Source organism: Leptidea sinapis, chromosome 25, assembly GCF_905404315.1.
Source record: "Leptidea sinapis chromosome 25, ilLepSina1.1, whole genome shotgun sequence".
NCBI lineage: Eukaryota > Metazoa > Arthropoda > Insecta > Lepidoptera > Pieridae > Leptidea > Leptidea sinapis.
Genome location: NC_066289.1, coordinates 1156250 through 1177168, shown reverse-complemented (window position 1 = coordinate 1177168; position 20919 = coordinate 1156250). Strand labels below are relative to the sequence as shown.

Sequence of the window (20919 nt, the reverse complement as noted above, 5' to 3'; positions counted from 1 at the left end):
TTTTTCCTTTGATGTGTTCATACATAATTTCTATGAGAGAATTTATTGACGCACGGTTTGACAGTTCTGCTGTGAAACAATTTCATTACGAAAGCAGGGTGCATATTTTACGAAGTAATTTTTGATATAATGATATACTATTGACAAATTCATATAAAAACATTATTTTATTTATTATATACAGAACAACGTCTGTCGGGTCAGCTAGCTTAAAATAAAATTGTATTATATTTGTTATAAATTAAAAATACTTCTAATTCTGAATTAAAAGCGTAGCGATCTTATATTCGAGAGGTAACCTAGCTCCGCTCGATTCCTCAAGGCTATAGGCTCGGTCCCCAGCCTTAAGTCAGAACTCACAAAAATCCTTAAGTATTCCGAATAAGAAAACAAAAAATTTATCGCGAGAAATGAAGATTCCCGCTAGGACTCTCTCACGCATCATAAAAGAAGACCTGAAGCATGGTGCTTATCGTCGATATACAGAACATGCCCCAAAATCACTCTCTACAGTTAAGGAGAGCAATTTGATTAAAATGCTTGATGTCCAGATACACATGGTGAAAAGTATACAAATATTATTTTTACTGATGAAAAAATTTTAAGGCATAACGGTTACTACTGTTACATTTATATTCTATTAATGGCAAAAATTTTGAATAGACTTATTTCAAAATAAATACACATCAATAATATATAATGTCTTCTTATTGGTAACGTAAATTATAGCTGCTACGTTCAGTTCCGTAGTCATTTGAAACAGAGGGACATGAAATTGCAAAAGTTTGATGTGCTCAGTAAGGCAAAATCATAGAAGTTTTTGCGCTTTAAATGGAGGTCAAGCCACCGCCTTCTACAATTTAAAGTGAAAAAATTGTTCACATGCAATACTTTCACCTCTGGAGGGGTTCAGTACAATCTGACCGCCTACAATGAATCGATGACGGCATATCGTACCGTATATATCATGGATAATGTTCGTAAGAGTTGTTCGGCTTGAAACGGTTCACCCGAATTCCACCTACGGACATGACGTCAAAAGGCGAAATATAACCCGCATCTCGTTGATTTGTGTCAAAATAATTTGGTCACAATTACTCAATTTTTGCCTCGCCATACTATTCACTCAATCATTTATTGAATGCGATACTACTCCAAGGCTTTTCGGTCTATAGGCAAAAGTCTTCGGCAGTCTTCCACAGTGCGGTTTTCAACGAGCTTTCTTCCACGAACTACAAAGCTGTGGAATGAACTTTCTTGAGCGGTGTTTTCGGGATGATACGACATGGGTACCATCAAAAAAGCGCGCACACCTTTCTTAAAGGCCGGCAACGCTCCTGTGATTCCTCTGGTGTTGTAAGAGAATGTGGGCGGCGGTGACCACTTAACACCAGGTGACCCACCCGTACGCTCATTTGTCCTCCTTTTCTATAAAAAAAAAGTCAAAGAGTAGTACCGCCCATTTCTATAACCGCTCTCTCTTTTGGGAATTCTTCAAAATTTGGGAATATATTTGTAGCAAATTTTTAGACAAAATAATTATAGTACTAAATTTCATCTGAAACAGTTAAGCAGTATAACCATCAAACAGACAAATGGATGTGATCGAAGACAAAAAATAAAAGAAGCCCGTTGCGTTTCTTGGATCCGTTCTTCTCAGATCTGAGGCATATATTATCCATTTGGTGGTAGATTTTGACGTTAATAAAAACATTTGATACTAAGCTTGACAAAGCTTGGATGATTATATGATATTATAAAAAAATCAAAACTGTATTTAAAATATACCAAAAAGGCAAATAAAACAATTTAATATCGTGTAGAACAATAATTATTTGTCAAGTTTCAGGTTCCCGTCTATTTTGATATCCAGAACAGATTGATGCAATCAGCGCCGACACATGGTGATATTGAGCTGAATTTGCGGTAATAGAGCCTTCCGACATTCTAGCCAGGTTTAGGGTTGTAGCGAGCTGTCGGAAATAGCTAATGAACCTGTTGCATGCCGCTAATAGACTGGACAACGCCTTTGTTGGCCATTACACAAATTCATTTAATTTCAGACGAAAATTGAACATGTTTTAATATTAAACTTGTATATCGGTGACCTCATTGAAAATGTTAAATGCAAATTAATGTTTATGTAAGGGAGCAACCGATGCGCGCTTTGAGTTGATTGTTTAACAAAGTGAATTGTAGATTTAGAATTGGAGTAAAATTAATGTTTTATTTACTAGTAATTGTATCTTAAATGGCCAAAGAAATCCTTTTCATCTGAATGCAATTAAAGGACGAATATATCTATACATACATATCTACCTCGTCTATGCAATGATTTTAAGAATTGTTGATTCATTTGCAAGGAGATATGTAAATTATTGAGGCAACTTCATAATTTTAGAGCTATTTTAAAGATTTTTTTTTAAACACGAGACGTTTCAATGGTAAGTATTGCATGAAAGTTATGCGACCACTAGTACATATTAATAACAATTTTTATCTAACACTAGCTGACCCGACAGACGTTGTTCTGTATATAATAAATAAAATTATGTTTTCATATGAATTTGTCAATAATATATCTTAACATCAAAAATTACTTCGTAAAATATGCACCCTGCTTTCGTAATGAAATTCGTAAAAAATTGTTTCACAGCAGAACTGTCACACCGTGCGTCAATAAATTCTCTCATAGAAATTATGTATGGACACAATAAAGGCAAAACAAATTTGATGTTTTTATTTAATTTAGCAGCATTTTCCTATTTTTTCCTTCTCTGGACTTCCACAAATAATTCAAGACCTAAATTTGCCAAATCGGTCCAGCGGTTCTCGAGTTTTAGCGAAACTAACGAACAGCAATTCATTTTTATATATATAGATTTTATTCAAATACTATGACACCTACTGATATTTGAAACTTAAACGTGTAAAATAAAAGACTTTCTCACTAAAAATACGGAGCTTAAGCGGTAGCTAAAGATTTGAAATAATTATTGACTATTTTTTTAAGTTGTTAAATATATAATATAAATATGGTATTTTTATGGGTAACTTAGCACCAAAATGTAAAATGTTGTATCTGGTGGCAGTACTGTTCCAGACAAACACTACACGTACGGTTAGTTTTAGTGCATTTAAATAGCTATTTAAGTTTGACATTAGTGCAGTGAACAGACGTCTTTTCATTTTAAATATATGTTCTCTTCAGACCGCCACCTTTTTTGTTGAGTTAGTTTTTTCTCAAGTAGATTTATTATGTGTGCTTCATCGCATGTTATTTAGAATCAAGTATGTATATTTTTAATTTGTTACGAAATAGCTAAGAATTGATAAGATTAATTTGATGATTGATTGAGTTTGATAGGGAATAATTAAGAATTGAATTGACAAGGAATACAATATTTGTCTTCGGTAAAATAGTGCCCAAGTTAGACCCCTATAAATATATCGGTGAAAACCGCATTAAATTCTACTCAGTGGTTTTTGCCTAATCAAATCAAAGGATCCAGACTCATCATCTAATTTTTAGCGAGATGACGTCCACTGTCGGACCAAGGCCTCCCCCAAAGATCTGAACGACGATCAGTCCTGTGCTGCCCTCATCCAATCTATTCCAGCTCCATATCTTGACCAAATCAAACGTCAAAACCAGCCAAAATATCTAATAAATGTTTTATTAGTTTCCGCCATTTGATCATTGATATTTTTCCAACAATATAATAAATTATTATTATTAGAGTATAATTGTGAACGTAATTCAACTTTATTTGAATATTATATTATATTGTGAATAACTAATTTACCTAATACAAAAGTTCAACAAAGGGTTTTGTCCGTACAACCAGGCTCATTAAAATTCCACAAACAAAATTCGAATCAATAAAACTAAGCCGAAGGTAAACCTTGTGTGTGTTCAACATTCATAACTCTGTAGATTAGGTGAACCGGCACAATAATTATCAAAGGGTAGCAAACGCCCGACTAAAGTGTGAAGCTTTCAACAAAGCTCCAGTGTATCAACAAACACAATAGTGATGTCGCTCATCTGCGATACTCTCAGTTACACATATTACAACAACCTTCACTGTAGCTCGACTAACTGAGCCAAGTAGAGTTAAGGAAGATATAAAGAAATTTATTAGTAAGAAAGTGTTTCGAGCAATAAAAATTAGTGCAATTTATGGAGCTAATATTTTTTTTATGAAGATAAAGGATGAGACGAGCAGGTCGTTCAGCTAATGGTAATTGATACGCCTTGCCCATTACAAGGCACCGCTCAGGATTCTTGAAAAACCCAAAAATGCTGAGGGCACTACAATAATTGCGCTCGTCACCTTGAGACATAATATGTTGTCTCATTTGCCCAGTAATTTCACTAGCTACGGCGCCCTTCAGACCGAAACATAGTAATGCTTACACAATACTGCTTCACGGCGGAAATAGACGCCGTTGTGTTACCCATAATCTAGCCGACATCCTGTGCAAAGGAACCTCCCACCGGTAAGTCTAGTTACCTGGACCTTTAAGCCTTTTAAGGATTCACATTTGCGACAGAGATATTTGTGGTCGCGGTATTGCACGGACTAATACACATCTGTCCATTAGGCCGATTCACGTATATTCTAACGAACCAAAATTCGTTGTAGTTCAGGAGTCGTCCTATTGAAACTTGGTCCAAAATTGGTATTCACGTACTGATTCGATAGTACGACAGCTCAATAGGACTGAAACTCAGCGACTTATCGACGACTTGCGATAGGACATTGCCAATTTAATTTTACTATTCCTTATTTTCTACCTTATTCTTTTAAATATGTTAACTATGATATCAGAGTCTTTTGCTCAGTTACTAGTACTCAACCTAACAATATTTGAAGCCGTAGAGTAGTAAAAAGGTAAGGTATAATTATTTTTATACAGAAATTAATAAGCTAAAAATGAATGGTTGTAATAAAAAAAACCGCCGTACATCAAAGTCAAACTGGATTTTCGCCCAAGTGTAGGTAACTCTTTTTCGTCTCGTTTTGTTCAATTAAACAAAATGAGCTCGAACAAGGTTGTTACCGTGCGTCAGCTTGAATTACTTAGCTATTTTAGTTTTATCATAAAAGCTGTATTAAGTACCTACAATATAAACAATTAAGAAGGTATTTAATTAGTCCAATAACATAGGTAAAGGTAAATAAATACCTTCTCTTTATTCTATCTCTACCATCCTGAGTAAGAGGAAAATAAATATGTTTTTTGAATAACTCAACATCATTGAGTGCTTCGCCGGTCTTCCCTTTCAGAAAGATCCAAAAGTAACCAAGACAAGCTGATGTTTATGAAAAAACTTTCAACAGCCAACAACTGCAAATTACTAACTTCAGTTCAGCGACTTTTCAGACGTTCGATTTGACATTAAATCGTTGGTAACCGATTGTAAAAAGATAGCAGAATACCGCTGACACAACGATTGAAGTTCGTCTAGATGACGTGAATAAGCTTTAGCGATTTTTGGATAGGATTGTTTCTCGAACGTGCGATTTAAATCACGTGAATACGAATCGTAGGTGAACGACAGATGTCGTTGCGATATCGCTCATGTAAAATTACGTGAATCGGGCCGCATATAGTGTGCTCTTCTATAAGTTAGTTCTCATTAACACATACTACAAGCTTCGTAGCGTTAACAGTCCTAGTGAACATTTATTGTGTAGCAACACAGCTCGGACCGTGTCACGCGGCCACACGCAAACTAATTCAATTTATTAACAAAGTAACAGCGATACTCAGAAACATACTCCATGATTCCTATAATTTCTTTGTGTAATTCTTCTAGGGAATTCAAATTAATTTATTTCACATACAGAGCGCAATGAAAGGTCAAGGTTGAGATAAATAGGAAATATTTTAGCGGAACACTGCGAAATTATAATTAATAAGTGTAGTAGGGATGTTAAAATAATTATGCTTCTTCTTCCTAATATAAACCAATATTTATAAATTATTTATGAGTCTGACTGTAAAATATATAATAATTGAAAACTTTAAAAGGACATGGTTAGCCGCTCTTGGTATTTTGGTGCCAATGGCGTAACTATGATCTATTTTTATACGCTTTATATTTGCTTCACCTGTATGTTTGTATGTTTGTAACCGACTTCTTTGGGCGCGATTTTGACCCACTTTAAACGGCTAGATTTCGTTCAAACTTTGTAGATTTATCGAGGATCGATGACATTACACTAATTTGAATAAAAAATGATAAAAAATAACAGTTAAAAAAAACTAAAAAGCACACTTTATATAAAATTCAACTAAAAAATAGAAAATAAATCAAATATACTTTATTCAAATAGGCTTATATTAAGCGCTTTTGATCGTCACTCACGATCAATCGTCGAATCACATTAAATGTAGATTCAAATAGTTTGTGATTTATGATTTAATTAAATATTGAAAATAAAATTTATAACAATATTATTTAATTAATTTTTTTTTGTAGTAATTCCTCCATTCCAATCAGTAGTTTGGTGAAGTGGAACTATGGTGGCAGGATGATTCTGCTGCCGGAGGCTTGGCTTCAGATTTTTTTTGTTTATAATCGCTTATAAAATGTAAATCGTGATATAAAAGAGTGGCAATGAGTTTATTGCTACTTCTTATCATTAGCTCAACCCTTTACGAAGTACCGGTAGATTCAATAAGAAAAAATATTTTTTTGACATTCATAAGTGTCATTTCTGTGACCTACTTGAATAAACTGATTTTGATTTGATATGATATGTATGATCGAATGTTTACGTACTACATTTCTTATGAACGTTTTCCGCTTTTGCTATTTATTGAAAAGGAGGACAAACGAGCATACATGTGGATACCTGATGCTGTCTGATCACCGCGGCACATCTTATGTAACACAAGAAGAATCACAAGATCATTTTCGATCTTCAGAGGTACCGTTGACTCTCACCACAGTGCCCCGGGGTTCGATGCTCGCTCGTATTCATATTTTATTTTATTAGTTTCTAGTTTAACTATATTTATATCTAGAATTTCGGCTAAATGTACATTTATTCGACGATGCTCATCGATGCTCTTGTGATATTTCTGGTGTTACAAGAGAGTATGAGATGCGATGATTTTTTTTATGAAAATATAAGACGAGACGAGCAGGGCGTTCAGCTGAGGGTAATTGATACGCCCTGCCCATTACAATGCAGCACCACTCAGGATTATTGAAAAACCCAAATTTAAGAGCGGCGCTACAACTGCGCTTATCACCTTGAGACATAATATGTCAAGACTCGTTTGCCCAGTAATTTCACTAGCTACGGCGCCCTTCAGACCGAAACACAGTACACATTACTGCTTCACGGCAGATATAGGCGCCGTTGTGGTACCCTTAATCTAGCCGGGATCCTGTGCAAAAGAGCCTCCCACTGGTATGATCACATACCATTAGGAACGTTCGCTTGTCGTCCTCTTCGAAAAAATCTTTGCAGGCTTAATATATTCTATTACTATCAAGTTTAATAATTTATTAGTTTCGAGATGTTCATGAGTATTATCACGGACTCAGCTGTAGTGATGGTTCCCACGAGCAAATAAAACTTAATACCTATAACATACATACATTCGCGTAAGAAAGAACTGAAACGACCACAAAATACCTTTATTTTATCAAGGGATATGAGTTTTTTGGCCCAGCTACGTTGCGTCGCACACCTGTGCCCCTTTCTTATATACAATATCGCCTTTATTGTAATGGCAGACTATTTTCATACAAAAGCACATCAATTTCAATAATATCATTTGTATTCAAAGAGATATTTTTATTATAAGAACGAGAATTTATTATAAGCTCTCATATACACATTCAGAATTTGCAATTATATCGAATTGGGAAAGTATAATGTATTGTTTGAAAATGATCAAAATATTATATACAGGGTGGCGTAATAGAACGTGCATATTGCATCATTTTTTTTCGCGGGGTAGAACGTGCGCGGGCGGGGGGAGTCTGCATCGTTGGGTAGGCGGGCTCATGGAGTTTTAGTCACTATGAGTCACTTTGACGGGAAGCGTCGCGCATTTTGCGTGCGCGCATTTTACGAGAACTCTCGTTCATACATCGTTACTAGGCGTTTATATTGTTCTGAATATGGACTACGGCAAATTAGTGAAGCTCCGAGTGCTAATTTAATTAAAATATGGGTACAGCGTTTTGAAGAGACTGGTTCAACGTTTAAACCACAAGCAAAAGGTCGTCCAAGAACATGTACGACCGACGACAATATTGAGAGAGTTATGCAGTCTGTACGAGGAGATCCACAAATGTCTACTCGCAAGAGATCGTCTGTCTTACACTTATCGAGACGAAGTTTGCAACGAATTTTAAACTTGGATCTTAAACTGCATCCTTACAAGCTGCAGTTCACATAAGAATTGAAAGAGTCTGACTTCGGAGCAAGGCCCGCATTTGCTAATGAAATGCTTAATCGATTTTCCAATTTTGACAATATCCTTTTCTCAGATGAGGCCCACTTCCATATCAATGGGTTCGTAAACCGTCGAAATTGTCGTTACTGGAACAGTGAGAATCCCAAACTCAAGCACCAGAAACCACTGCATAGTCCTAAAGTGACAGTATGGGCAGCAATCTCTAATAATGTAGAGGAAGAATTGGACCGTTTTTCTTTGAAAATGCGCGGGGGCAAAACCTCACTGTTAATACCGAACGCTATGTTGCGATGTTGGAAGGTTTTTTGGCTCCAGAGCTTGAAAATTCAAGAATAGTGAATTCTAGGACTTGGTTTCAACAAGACGTAGCTACCTGTCACACATCAAATGACTCCATGGCGGTTGTGAAACAGATGTTCCCTGGCAGACTGATTTCGAAAAGAGGTGATATCCCATGGCCCCCACGTAGTCCAGACGTGACGCCTCCTGACTTTTTTTTGTGGGGATACCTCAAGAACAAAGTCTACAGCAATAATCCGAAAAACATCGATCAGCTCAAGGAGAATATCCGTGGTGAAATACAAATACATGAACAAAAATGTAAAGAATCAACTCTTATTTATTTTGTACTCAAACTGATTACTTAAATTTATAGTTCCTAAGAATTCATCTATAAATTTTTTCTTCTGATACTTCTTCGCTAGTTCTGTTTCTGAATATTTTTTTTATGAGTAGACGTGGCCATATGACCAAGATGTTCACCTGTCGGATAGAGCTACGCCTGTCCGTTACAATACAGTGCCGCTCGGGGTTCATCGAGATGCATGCTTGAAATTAAGACGTAAGATATTAAATTCCATTAGCTCATATTCTATTATGATAAAAATAATTGATTTTGAATTGATAAGTTGTAAAATATGAAGTTGTAAATAACTAAGAAAATATGAAACAATAATAAATAAACTACTACCTGAGCCACTGTAATTGAACACTCATTCTTTATTAATAAATTATTATTTATCATAACATAATTGTGTACAACTTCTAATAATTCTTACATACTGTAACGATTTAATCTTATAACAACTTTTAATGAATACAAACAAAGTTTCTCCGACACTAATCACTGTGTGATTTATTTAATATTATCTACTCTGTGTACATCTTTCTTTCACACATATTGTTATAGCCTAAGATTCTGCAGGTACGTGCTTTTTGAATAAATAACTAATAAAATACCATAGTCTCTTTGCTTAGCACAAATTGCGTTTACGTGGCTGTATAGCCATAAATGCGTTTGCCTGTCGGCACAGATGATAAAAAAATGGCGGCAAAGCTTGAAATTCGTCTTGATCTGTTATTTACATACCTACTTAATAAATATAAATTTAATAATAATTAAAATGAGTTCGAATGGTACAGAGAGTGAAATGGAGATTGATTGTACTCCACCAGATTTAAGATCAGAACACAAATTGACAATGGAAAACCTGCTTCCAGCGAAGTTAAAGGTAAATTAAATTTAATGTATAATATAAAAATTGTGTGTTTTATTTCCCTGCATTCTTTTGAGAATAGACCTACATATGCCTCGACAGGAATTGGCAATTGCCTGTCTCGTATTTAGTGAAGTACTCGCCTACGGCTCGGCCATCAAACTCATACTCGTCCTGCAATTGCCTATTTGCCTGGCCTTTGCAATAATGTACTATTAAATGAATTTTTAAGGAGTCAGTAATGTATGAGTCATAGGTTGCTTATATAAATTCAGCTGCGTGTACCTGTAATTAAGCTTAGTATAATTAATTTTCTGATGTAAATTGCACCCATATTATGTTTTCTTAATAAATTGTAAGTCATTTTAAAGGAAATTATGTCAAGAATTAAAAAAAGTGTGGTTGTCAGCTCTCAGTCAGCAGCAACATAAAGATTGCCAGGTGTAAACATTTACGTTTTGTTGATAAATTGCAGTCATCTGTTTTGTATTGCCTAAAATCGGTTGCGTAATTTTAAACGTCTAAGCATTGCCCTATGCATATAAGGCAGACAGTGGAAAGCGACTTAGTTTTATGTTACGCTGTGATATATATTTTTTATATTCTCTTTGGGTACAGAGGCCTAAAGCGTAAATCAAACAATTTTAGAGCCTTATGAATATTATTAGCGGTATACGGTAGCCTAAATTAATAGACAGAAGACATAAATCAGCAGAAGAGTGCTACGATAAGGAGAACAGTGGACAGAAAGGGTGCCAGTGGGAGGCTCCTTTTCTTCCTAACTAATAATTAACAACAATTTAGATGCCTGTACAACTACATGCTTGACAACCAAACGTAAGTTGGCTTCGTACTTATTATCTTTATATATTACATTTTTAATTAAAATTATTCCAATGTACAGATTTTTAAGCAAAGGATAATGAAATCTTTGTTTAAAATAAATAAAACAATCTATTACTAAAATTATAATTTACTCAGGAGTATTCAACTTAAAAGAATAATTGAGGAAAATGAGCACTCTACCATTAGCCTTTTCAAATATTGCCCTTGGGAAATACCTTATTTTCCAAGATAAAAATTAGTCTTGAGACGGAGTATTTAAAAATATCCCAATTCTAAGCTTTTTTCTCTTTTTTTGTCATTTAATGACTAGTGCCACCAATTAAAAGTAATATGTTATAAAACGTTTGACAGCTGCCAGTACTAAACGTGAATTAAATTTCTCTCATTAATGTTTTATTTATAGCCCCTACCCTGTGATTCGCAGATATAAATAACAGACTTGTTGACAATAATTATATTTAAATCGATAAAGCTATTATCAGATTTCAAGCTGACTGAAGTTATCTATAGAAAAGGTCATAGTACTAAATATAAACGACTATTGGTATTTGTTTCACGTAGTAAAAGTACGTCTGGCACGCTGAGCGTAGATGGCACGTAGCTGTTATGTTGAGGTGACGCCTACGACACTCGTCAACATGGGCGATCGTTGACTACGAGTAACTTCATGCTACGAGACGTAGTCTGCATTGTAGACGAGAATATTTATCTGGTATAGTTATCAACAAAGGAAGTAAGGAAATAAAAATCTTTAGACTTACAAAGTCGTTAGAATCTCTGGCAGAAGCTGCATGGATTTGACTAATATTTGCCATACAAACACACATCACAGTGTGACTACTTTGTATTCCCTATATTAAAAAATCAACTGAAAGGTATCCAGTTTTCATCGCCGGATGATGCGCTAACATCGTTCGAGGCACGGTAAAAGAGGTATATGCGGCGGATTGGAAAAAGTGTTTCGACAACTGGTTTAGACACATAAGACTTTATATAGAGCCTCTACACAAAGTCAGGTGGAGACTACTTTGAAAACATTTAGTAAAATTATTTATTCCATTTAAGGTAATATTTCAATTTCTCAAAATTTCTGAGCACCCCACATATATTGTAAGTCTAGATACAGCTCACAGTTAGACATACGTTTAATGGAGCCATAGTGACAGAGAAAAAACTTGTGTGTGTATGTTAATTAGCCCATTCTGAAGATTAATCTGGGTAACAATCTTTTTCAAATTAGTGGTCACAATTAGCAATTTGATCTGAAAATATGTGTTGCCATCTGTGTACAATATTTATCACTATAACTTTCGCAACTTCGAAAATGAATAAGCATTTAATACCCGGGGGCAAGACATATGATAGTGGTCCTTTGATACTGAACTTATGTTATTCTACGTCAGCCTCGGGACATAAGTTGATTCAGACAGGCCACGTTTTTGTTTCTTATCTTAGTGAAATCTGAAAGAGCGTTATATTTTCACATAAAAAGAGATTTAGGGACACACAAGGTTATTATTTCTTGGTGAAACGTGAAAAGCTTACGTAGTAGTAGGGTTCATTGTGCTTTTGTGTAGTCGAAGCGAGTCCGCAAACTTTTTTATGTTTTACGAATGGGGATCATTTGATGATTGTTTCTAGTTGTTTTAATTACTACGCTTATATGCAAATGTATGTCGCATTACGATGGTTATTGACGAGATATATATAATATATAGTTTTGTAAGTTTTTGTTGTACGAGATTTTTATTTAGTACCCTTTTTTATATCCTTTGCCTAAATAAACGTGTGAATTTATGTAGTTCAATAAATAGAACACATATATGTCAAAATTGAACATTCTATAAGAATAAATATACAGCAAAAGAGAAAGCTGATCTTGTGAAGAAATTTGCATCTACTATTGAGTCGTCTCTTGACAAGGTCGGAGAATGAGGTAAAATGGACTATGAGACCAAGACGCGTCCTAATAATGCATGCGCACACGAAAATGTAGATAAATTGTTGCGAAAGTATCACCTGACATTCTCCTGGAACACCTGGAAACTCAGGAGTATTGTCAGCTTTTTAGGAATGTGTATGCGTTTATTATGACGGTAACCATGTTGTATTGTTCTGGAAACAACTCGAAAGGTTTTTTTTTTGAATTGGCGATATTTTCCGGAAATATGACAATGTGTCTATATATATGAAATATGTAGACTATGTGTCTTGTACAATTTTTTGGATCATCATCTAGCAGCATAGCATGTAGCATCATCTCCTGAGGTCCTGTGAGGTCAAACAATAGTAAATTTGTAAAAGACAAATTATAGCAGTATTAACACCTAAGAAAACTCAAGACTTTAACCAGGCAAGAAAGCTTTTTCTAGATTTTAGTTGTAGGTGGCAGAAAATTTCTTACAAATAGAACTGTGGAGGAACGCCTCACATTTAGATTCTGATATTCAAGTTTGTGGGCGGATTTCGTCGACAGGAATTACTGGTTTAATTATAAAAAAAACTGTTGCGAATGGAATTTCGTAAAATCAGAAAAAATTAATATTCTTTCCATATTTCAAATCTCTACGCCTTATGGTTTCAGAGAAATCGTGATGAGTCAATTTGAGTCATGGTGGAAATCTCTTAAATATATAAAGATATATCTATCTTATTACTATAAACTAATATCTTTGACTTTTCAATATATTATTATGTTATCATGAGTTTACTCACCTTATAATTAACATTAACAGTTGCAATAATTCTAACTATAACATTTCAACAGTAACTTTTGTTACGAATTGCTATTTGTTCATAACGAGGCATTATTTACTGAATATACACGTCAGCTTCAATCAAAAGCACAATCGAGTTTAACTATTTACTTCCGACGTTGCTTTGATTTGATGTATGTTCATTATATTAACAAGGATCTTTCCATTCTGATTGTGTTTTGTCCGAAAATTAAATCACAAAATATTTTATTTAGTTAGCTTTATGTATGAGACGTTGCGCTGAAAGACAAAAAACTTTTATAAACCAAAAATAAAACGTATTATTGTAAAGCTTTAAACGCTTCTTTGGAATTGCGAGAATACGGTTCACTTGATGGTGAATGATCGCCTCTTCCTCATCCCTGTCATGTCTGTTGGTTTTTAAATTTTTAATTTCATGAATATTCGTAAATTTTTTTCGTGACATCTTTGATTAATTGTTACGGATTTATTTAAATAAAATACAATTTTAAGGATTAAAACGCGTGAAATTAAAGTTGTATTTTCACATGAGGTTTTTGAGAAAAAATTACAGTTTTATTATTATTTATTTAAACTGATCGGGGGACAGGGGGTTACAGTTCCCCTCAAAATGTGTGCCTAGTATGGTTACAAAACGTCGCTCCTCCAATAGGCGAGAGGCACATAGATGTCTCAAGATATAGGCTATTTACTCTACTACCTCATGGACTCTATAGAGTAATAGACCTGTTTTTTGTCATCTATAGAATTTGTTGCACAACATCGTGCGTTTTAATCATATAAAACGAAGAACTTTAATTAATTTTCTTAAATAAAAAAAATCCCACGCTATCCCTCAAAACGTGAGCTATCTGCCAGAGGTAGTTTCATCAAAACCATTCCAGTCGTTTCGAAAAAGTCGGAGTTATAACTGATTTACTATTAAATGTAGCGCTTATTACATTAAGTCGAAAGCTGTTGTATTCGTATTGCAAACACTTCTACTCTATCTATTTGTATAAATAGAAAAAAACTTAGATTTGATTAAAATATTTATTTTAATATTGAAATGAACCTAAAACCTATAGAGTTAAACTTCAAAACAACCCAAAAGGAATTCTGATACAAATCATAAACAAAGAAGAAGCCTTAACAGATTTGAGACTTGCATTAACAAACAAAACCACATTAACTGCTGGTTTTTTTTTATATGATAAGAGACGCGACGAGCAGGACGTTCAGCTTATGGTACGCCCTGCCCATTACAATGCAGTGCCGCTCAGGATTCTCGAAAAACCCAAAAATTCTGAGCGGCACTACAATTGCGCTCGTCACCTTGAGACATAAGGTGTTAAGTCTCATTTGCCCAGTAATTTCACTAGCTACGGCGCCCTTCAGACCGAAACACCGTAATATTTACACATTACTGCTTCACGACAGAAATAGGCGCCATTGTGGTACTCATAATCTAGCTGGCATCCTGTACAAATGAGCCTCCCACTGGTAAAGTTGCATAAAGCATATTTAAAGTTATATCACATGCTATCTTTTGCTGTCAAAATCAAAAAGAAAGTAACGGTATTTTATTTAATGAAACATTATCTTTAAGGATGCTTTGTGCAACTGGCGGTAAGCCTCCTAAATATTTGAAGTCTGTTAACATTAATGTCATATCTAGTGTATTACTTCTTAATGCTCATTTGAAGTCTGTTAACATTAATGTCATATCTAGTGTATTACTTCTTAATGCTCATTTGAAGTCTGTTAATATTAATGTAATATTTAGTGTATCAGTGCTTAACGGTCCTGGTTGTGTATTACGATCACACAGCTATAGAGCCGCAGTATTGTCAATAGCTTCGGTGAGGATGGACGTGCATCATGAATTCTGATTAGGCGATGAATAGGGAATTGTCCACGCTAACTGATATCCATTAACTGTCGCAGACCTCGTGAATCCATAATGTCATATCGACGCGTATAAAGGCAATCACCTTGTAATCGAATTAGGTTGTGCAATCTATATCTAATGCTAAACATAAGATCTAAACAATTTGTTATGTTCAAAGTGATTTCTGGGATTAATTACACAAATAAAATTTGAAAACAAAATTTTATGAACAATGCGGGACTCGAACCCGCACGTCTCTCGTCCCGTGCGAGTGCTCTTCTAACTGAGCCAACCGTTCGAGTGACGTATCGTTGATAAAATCTTGTATGCTTTATTCAACTCTCAGGTTATGGCTTCATCTACAGGATCCACTTTACAGTTGATAACCAGCTCAACCCCAATACTTGCATATTAGGAAATTGACTTTAGATGTCGCTCTGGCAAAATCTAAAAAAAAAAAATATGTTTCAAAGAGCGCCATCTTTGCCGGAATGTGCTCAGATACCTGCCACTGTTTTTTTTACTAATATGTAAAGTAATAATTATTTTAGAATGCATTTACCTAATTTCCATGCCTTTTTTAAAGCTCTTGCTTCATTCATCACGTATTAACCTACTAAGGTAGAGGTCCCGGGTTCGAATCCCGGTAGGTGCAAGCATTTATATGATGACTATGGATGTTTAAATGTATTTATGTATGTTTATATGTATTTATGTATGTGTAAGTAAGTATAATGTATTAAATATATCGTTATAATACAAAACTGCAACTGTCTCTAATTGTCACCTTCATGGTTTTGATGGGATAAATTTCAAATATAACGTTCCGTTTCGCACGTAATACCAAAGACGCCTGGTAACATATAAACTAATTCTGGAGAGCCTATAGGGACACGTCTTAGTACGTGATATTATTGAATATTGAATGTACTACGACCCAAATAGATAAATCGTTATTGACCCTGACTACTAAGCTAGAGGTCCCGGGTTCGAATCCCGGTACGTGCAATCATCTATATGATGAATATGGATGTTTGTTTCCGAGTCATGGATGTTTATACATATATAGGCGAAAATAATGCCTTTTATGCCTTTTCATTGTATTAAATATATCTTTGTGTTGTACCGATAATACAGGCTATGCCTGGTTTGGGGCAAGATAATTTGTGTAAAAGTGTGTCAATATTATTATTATTGAATGTACTCACCTATTTGAGGAACATCGTAAGGCCGTCCGGAGCGAGCCGCTCGCAGCATCGTCTGGCTCGCAATCTCAGCGGGAAGGCGCGCTCTCTTATTGGTGCGGATACGTCTTCTTTCCTTGTGCAAAACTTGCGACATTTGCGGGTAGGAACGCTCGGTTTCTGTTGGCGCTTCTGATTCGAAGACTTCGTTGAGGGGGTGCGTCCGGAGTTGGAGGTCTCTGGGGTGCCAGTCGGTGGGGTAGCGGCGACCGACGGGGTCAGCGGCGCTCCGGAGCGCCATCGCCGCCAGGATCGTGGTCACCGTGGTCACACAACACAGCCGCATACTCAACGCCACCCGAGCCCTTCGCCACACTCGCATGATACTAAGTACACGGCACGACTAGCACGCACACCGGGCGCTTGCCCGACCACATTATTTTCAATACCCCACAGGTAGAATAGCGATCCCACTTCTGATTCTATTTTATACCTATCAACACTGAATTGATAAGCGTTGCTGTTATTTTACCTGCAACAAAAAAATGGTGTTTGGTTACGATATAAATGTATATGGTCAATTCACAAAACAATTCTTTTGCTTGCAATGGTTCCAAATTTTACAATAAATTACCAAATAGTGTATCTGAATTATCAATAAATAAATAAATTTTAATCTTTAATTAAACGCAGACTTATGTCGAAGGCTTATTACAGTATTGAAGATTACGTAAACGATATTACAATGTGGAATTGAGTAGTTAGTTGTGGAATTGATATTATAGTTGTTTTTTTATGGATTTTATGGTTCAGCCATGTATTGTTAAACTGGATTGCATTATTTTTAAATATATATGTTTAAACTTTTGTGTAATGTAAATTTAAACTAAAATGTCTAGTTCCGTAGTAAAACTAAATAAAAATAATACAACAAGAAATAAGAAATATTGTGATCACATATCATCAGTAAGTATTTTGTATTTTATTAATTTCAAAGTAAAATAGCACGAAGCGTATGTTACAAAATTTGAAAAGATGAGTTTGAGTGAAATAAAGCTATTGTTCTTAGGTAGTGCGGTATCTAGTTGGAGCGCAGCGGAGACCAATCCTTAGTCTAAGATAACGTTTTGTTGACAGTACTCTAATGCGGATGACGATGGCAGGAATTGAGAAGGTGAGTAATAAATTGCTTGCTGTAATTTATTGCCTTGCTGGTGGTATTTCATATAGAAGACGAATGGATTGTGATAAAAAAAATATTTTACTCGTATTTTGTAGTATGTTTTTAGCTAGAATTTTAACTTAAAGATTTTTTATGAAAAATAAATTTACTGAAATTTAATAATTTTTAAAACATGAAATAATTGATGTAATTAATTTTGTTCCAGAGAATGTCTCAATATCTTAAATTCATATTTGAGATGAAAGTTTCGCGTAACTGCAAAATTATCTTTATTAAATTTCGTGTGTGTTCAAACTGGTAACTAACTTGAAATTTTCATCCACTCTTCATTAAAGTATGAATAATGTGAATATAAGGTTACCTAATAAATAACCAAAATCACCTTGAATGTTAAAAGTAAGTTATTTTGAAAGTCTGTTTTTGCACTGAAAGTTTTTTTATAAATGCTTAGCTTATTATCTAACAATATCTTCTCGGAATAAGATTTTTTCTTATTTTTTTATGAAAATAAGGTACGAGACGAGCAGGACGTTCAGCTGATGGTAATTGATACGCCCTGCCCATTACAATGCAGTGTCGCTCAGGATTCTTGAAAAACCCAAAAATTCTGAACGGCTAGTTGTAGTCGCGCAGTCGTAGCCCTTGTCATCTTAAGACGTAAGATGTTTAGTCTCATTTGCCCAGTAATTTCACTAGCTATGGCGCCCTTCACTAAATGGAGGAGATAGTGTATTATTACTGCGCACATCACGTGAATCGAAAGCATCTTAATTGGGACCTAGTTTGACAGTTTGTAACGATTCTCGTCGTTTGTCGACTCTTCACAATGTTTCTACTCCCATAGTTTCAATCACTTTATCCTTCTTACATCTTTTCAATGTGTGGTACCTACACCTGTCTACCTTGTGTGGCCATAAATATTGTTACAGCTTTAAAACTCCTAATTCTCATTTTAACCGACTTCAAAAAGGAGGAGGTGGCGAGTGTAGGTACCTACTATTACATTTGGCTTGACGCCGCCTTAAAACCTATCAATAGCATATATAAATAATAGTATTTATACGATTAGAAAGTCATGTTTTTATTTTTATTTCACAACTAATACATACTGAAATCCATTTAATTTTCGCTCACTTGGTTATTGTTCAGTAAAGTATAAGTATTGTATGATGTACAAGATTCAGATGGTACCTGAATTATAATACATATGGTTTTCAAATAAAATTTAAAAAGAAAATTTTATGAACGATGCGGCATTCGAACCCACGATGAAGCCACAACCTGAGAGTTGAACAAAGCAAACAGAATTTTATAACGAGGCGGTACTCGAACGGTTGGCTCAGTTGGTAAGTGCACCGGCACGGAACGCCGGAGGTTGTGGGTTCGAATCCCGCATCGTTCATAAAATTTTGTTTTTCAAATTTTATTTGTGGATTAATCCTAGAAGTGAGGGTTATCACTCTAAAAACATAACAAATTGTTTCCAAATGGTCTAGTTATCTAACTAACGCCCGGGTGTCGAAATAAGGTAAGGTCAGCATATTCACTCAGATAATTTTAGCCTTACGCGCTAAAAGAATTAAAACTAATAGAAGTATGATATAATAAAAAATATGTTGAATCACATTTACTTATTCTAAGGATGAGTTGAAATTTCGTAACTGTTCATTTTGCTAAAACATCTATCTATCAGATTTTATTACGATTTCAAGGAGACGATGAACGAGTCATCATTTCCCATTGAGTTGGGCATCGTGTATTCAATATTGTATTTTTATTTGGGCGTAAATCTTGAGCTCCGCGAACAAGAATCACTTACTTCTTCAGGACAATTTACTTAATCTTTAATTTGCTGATTCAGATAAGGGTTCAAGGGTTTTGTGTCATGATTTTGTTATTTGATTAATTGATTTAACTCGTGATACGAGCGACACTAATTCTGTTTGATTTTATTAATATATTATTGTGTATAATTAGCTGAAAATTAAATTTTCACTGAAGTTCAACTTAGCAGGTTGATTTGATTTATTATTCTTTTTATGGCCTGCTTTGCTTTTTTATCTTTCTATACTGCTATATACATTTATAAGATACTAGCTGACCCTACAGACGTTGTTCTGTACATAATAATAAACAAAATATTGTTTTTTTATGAAATTTGTCAACAACTTTTCGTAACATCAAGAATTATTTCGTAAAATATGTTCCCTGTTGTTATAATGAAATTGTTTCACAGTGAAACTATCAAACCGTGCGTCAATAAATTATTCTCTTATAGAAAATAGGTCCATAAAAAACAAATATTGAAAATAGAAATAATTATGGGTCTCAAAACGAAATAAAAACTATCCTATCTCTCAATATATCTCTCGCTGGACTAAACTGCACTCCATGAAGTAATCCCCATTAAAATCCGTTTATTAGTTTAGGAGTCCATCGCGGACAAACAACGTGTCATGTAATTTATATATATTAAGATGTATGATCGTAGAGATAAATGACCGTTTTGGGACTTAAAGGCACATATTCTGCGTAATGTTTTAATTTTTGTCTGATTGCCTGTTTTATGTCCTTTTATAAAACTTGAACAACGCATCTCTCGACACTTGTTGTTGCGGATGTCCATGGGCGGTTGCCTCACCACTCCCAATCCATGAGCCTCTTGCCCGTTTGCCTCCTCAAGTTCAAGGATTATATGTAAATTGGTGTGTATTATAGCCTCATGCGTAGGCAATGGATGGAATATGGAAACCTAAAATATTTCGGGATTGAAAGTACCTTGTCTCCTTTCCTGCCTAAGGTGTGTGCAAGATTTCACGATATTTAAGGCGTGAAAGCATTAAAACCTACAAAAAGATACAACTTTTTAAGTTATGTTTTGCACTGCTATCGTTTATTCTCTTTCAGCCTAGACCTAACAACTAACAAGCTAGATGTGCATGCTTTGGAAAATTAGAAATTGATGTGTTATAAGAACATATTAATAGCCAAACTGCAAAATTGTAAACTCCAACAAATTACCCGCGCGAAATCTAAACATATCATAAAAATTGCTAAGCACCTTTCGTTTCGTCGGAAGTTGGTTTTGGTAACTTCACCCAGCCATCCGTGCCACCACTGCACGTATATACCCTGGCCCATACGTCAAAAG

The 20919-nt window shown here is 34.8% G+C and overlaps 1 protein-coding gene across 1 annotated transcript in view; it reads right to left on the bottom strand.

The window, feature by feature from the left end:
• The window catches only part of LOC126972247 (uncharacterized), a 133086-nt gene that overhangs the window by 65289 nt on the left and 46878 nt on the right, over nt 1-20919 (bottom strand). The window contains exon 2 of the mRNA XM_050818896.1: nt 16610-17117. Coding sequence (XP_050674853.1) covers nt 16610-16967 — 358 coding nt within the window. The 5' untranslated portion in view covers nt 16968-17117. The remainder of the gene's footprint in view (nt 1-16609; nt 17118-20919) is intronic.